This window comes from Chroicocephalus ridibundus, chromosome Z (genome assembly GCF_963924245.1).
Source record: "Chroicocephalus ridibundus chromosome Z, bChrRid1.1, whole genome shotgun sequence".
NCBI classification, from domain to species: Eukaryota; Metazoa; Chordata; class Aves; order Charadriiformes; family Laridae; genus Chroicocephalus; species Chroicocephalus ridibundus.
Genome location: NC_086316.1, coordinates 34,758,188 through 34,761,466, shown reverse-complemented (window position 1 = coordinate 34,761,466; position 3,279 = coordinate 34,758,188). Strand labels below are relative to the sequence as shown.

The window sequence follows — 3,279 nt, the reverse complement described above, 5'->3', positions numbered from 1 at the left end:
GTAGGAGAAGTGTACTGAACCAGCACAAAAAATATGAAATACCTGGCCTTTGGCATCTCTAAATTGGCATTGGGAATAAATAGACACTGTCCACTCTAATCTCCCTGTACTTCAGTTCTGCTCTGTAGGGGCAGAGGAAGGAGGAGTGTACATTCTGTAAATTGAGGGCAGAGAGGGAGAAAAGTAATTCTCTTTCACCTTGCTGAGAGGTGTGTAAATGTAAATTTTTACTTTAAAAAGATTCCACACTCTTGTAAAAGACACAAAGGAGATCCATAGGACAAAAATTAATAAATCTGTTGCCAAAGTAGCAGTTGAAAAGTGTGTGGTGCAGAAAGCCTGGGGTGAGAAGAAACAGAATACTTAATGTCAGGGTCTGTGAGCCCAGTAGTCCCATGTCAGCTTAGCCTGGGGCATTCAGTCCCAGTAGCAGTGCTGGTCCACATCTCAGCCTCCTGGCCTGCCTGGCTGACATCACAGCTTGACCTCAGACCTGCCTCGTCATGGCAATCTGTGTGCTGGGGTCATAGCTGAACCGATTCCCAGTTGGTTTGTAGACTTTAATCACAAGTTCTCACCAATGTGCCTTCACTCCCATTGTAAGAGGCACATCGTGAATCTGGATCCAGTTGGTATTCTCCAACAGATCAGAGGGCACCATGAACAGCAGCTTCAGGTCCTGACATACAGCTCAAGTTTCCATCACCTTTGAAAGAAATCCCTGTGCACCATTGCTCTTGGAGGTGAGGGTCAGTTGGGTCTGCTCTTTATGGTTAGACGGTGTCAAACCAATGCACAGTCCCTGCTGACGCTGTGCCAGATCCTGCTCTTGTCAGTGTTCAACGTGTGCTCCTAGCTGTGGGGCAGTACTGGTTTTCTCTGATACACTACATATAGCTCCAGCTGTTTTACTCCAGATTGTTGAGAAAGGAAGTTCATGAGAAAAGAGCCTCATTTTATTTTTCTTCTACGTCTTATTCGACCTGTTCCGTGTTCTCATGCTAGAACTTTACAAATAGCTCTAGCTGATAGTTTGTTTTCCCATCAACACTTCAATACTTGTAACCGCAGTGTATTGTGTTCTAGCAGCTGTATTTTATGACACCATGCATCTCACCAGAACAACTAGTGTCTGAAAGCTCTTACTATAATCTCTGCCTTCTACTTGCAAGACTAAAGGTGGGAAGATGCAGTTCACAAAAAAGAAATAACATTTCAAAATAATAAGGAGGAACTGCTGAAAGTGGCAACATAGTTCGTGTGATTCCTGAAAGCTCACAGCTCTGTTTTTGTCCTCAGGTCCCTTGTGGAGAAAAGCTGCCTGTTCTACATGCTCATAGCTTACATGTGTGAGCTTAAAGAGGTGGTGAACAGTGCCCATGCAGGGACATGTGGGTACTTCAGAACTCATGCTCAGCCCTTGACAGATATATAGCAGGTTCCTCAAGGAGAACAACCTCCATGTACAGAACGAGAACCAGGCTTTCCTGGCCCTGATCTAGTCAGTGAAATTCAGGGAAGAAGAAAGATAAACATATTCCAGTAATATTTTTCCCTATATCCACGTACCTGGGGTCTCAACCAAGACACTGGTGGCTACGAGCCATGACATGCTGATGCTCAACAATCATTCTGTCCCTCTGGCTCAGATGGAAAGGATTTTGAGTGACACGAAGCAAGAATGTGCTTGAAGATCTTTCTCTTCCAGAGGAAGAGGTCAGTAATTGACTCTGTAATGATTTTAGGAGGCTAGGAAAAGGATGTAAGATTTAATGATATGGGCTTTGATTATACTTTTGAGCTTACATGTTTTGCTTATGTGGCTGAAACTGACAGAGATGCCATGTAAAGCAGCTCCTTGTGGTGCTGCATTAGCCATTAGTGTCACTGGAGGAATAACAGACCAGATCACTACCTCAAAGACAGCTCATAGATGTGACATAGAAAACAATTGCTGAACTGAGGTACTGCCTATAGGTTTGGTCTTCACATTATGGTGACCTGTGAGGGAGTGATGTACTGCCTTGGGGATTGTGCTGATACAAGGAAATAGGTCTCTAACATTTGCAAGTAGGGTGATGGGAGGAAAGAGAGAACTGGACTCTGACTGGGAAAATAAGGATGCTACTGCCTTGATCACTGTAGGAAAAAAGTCAAGTTAATTTATATTGTGACAAGGCAGATGAATGATTGTTTCCTATCTGTTCAGATGGCAGATTACTTTGACACTTAGGCAGGGAAAGTGGTGCAATACCTCACCTTCCATATTGAATTAAACCATAAACCTGTTGTTGTCTTTTCCACAGGAAAACATCCTAAGTGTGCACAGCTCCAATAAAAATTTTTGGGTATCAGCTTGCAGAAAAAGAAGTGATCAAATTAACGAACATGTTTGTGATATTACCAAATACCTGTACTTTAGATTTATTGCATCCAGTGTGCTCCGTTGAACACCACAACGAGGTCCCCCCTTTACGGAGGCATTGTTTATGCAAATGAAAGATGACCTCAGGAATATTCTCTCAGACTACACCAGAAAGCAGAGAAATAAGAAAATTCAAGCAGATCCTTCAGAAGTTCTTGACTAGTCAGTTTCCCATACCTTTCAGAGTTCTTCTAAAAATTGCTTTTAACACTGTCTTTCACAACATCCTAATAGACAAGCTGACAAAATATGGGTTAAATAAATGCACAGTGAGGTAAATTGAAAACAGGCTGAACAACCAGGCCCAGAGGCTGTGATAAGTGGCACAAAGTCAAGTCGGAAGCAAATCACTAGTGGTATACCCCAGCACTTGATACTGGAGCCAATACTGTTTAACTTCTTCATTAATGACCTGGATGATGGGGCAGAGTGCTGCTTCAGCAAGTTCACAGATGATACAAAACCAGGAGGAGTGGCTGTTATACCAGAGGGTTGTGCTGCCACTCAGAGGGACCTTGACAGGCTGAAGAATTGGGCAGAGAGGAATATCACAAAGTTCAACAATGGGAGATGCAAAGTCTTGCATTGGGGTGAGAATAACTCCAGGCATCAGTACATGCTGGGGGCTGAGTAGCTGGAGAGTAGCTCTGCAAAGAAGGACCATGGGGTCCGTGTGGACAAGAAGCTGACTGTCCACCAGCAATATGCCCTCATGACAAAGAAGGCCAACAGCATCCTGGGCTGCATTAGGAAGACTGTTGCCAATACATCAAGGAAACTGATCCTTCTTCTGTACTCTGCACATCTGGAGTGCTGAATCCAGTTCTGGGCCCAGAGTACAAGAAAGAAATTGA

At 43.7% G+C, this 3,279-nt stretch overlaps 1 protein-coding gene across 1 annotated transcript; it reads left to right on the top strand.

The window, feature by feature from the left end:
- Positions 1 to 1,264: 1,264 nt before the first annotated feature.
- CCIN (calicin) lies at positions 1,265 to 2,450 on the top strand (the record flags this gene model as incomplete). The annotated part of the gene is given in 6 exon segments (XM_063320621.1): positions 1,265 to 1,389; positions 1,391 to 1,680; positions 1,683 to 1,816; positions 1,818 to 1,983; positions 1,986 to 2,287; positions 2,289 to 2,450. Coding segments are annotated over 6 exon segments (1,179 nt in total), but the record flags the coding sequence as incomplete, so codon positions are not given.
- Positions 2,451 to 3,279: the final 829 nt, after the last annotated feature.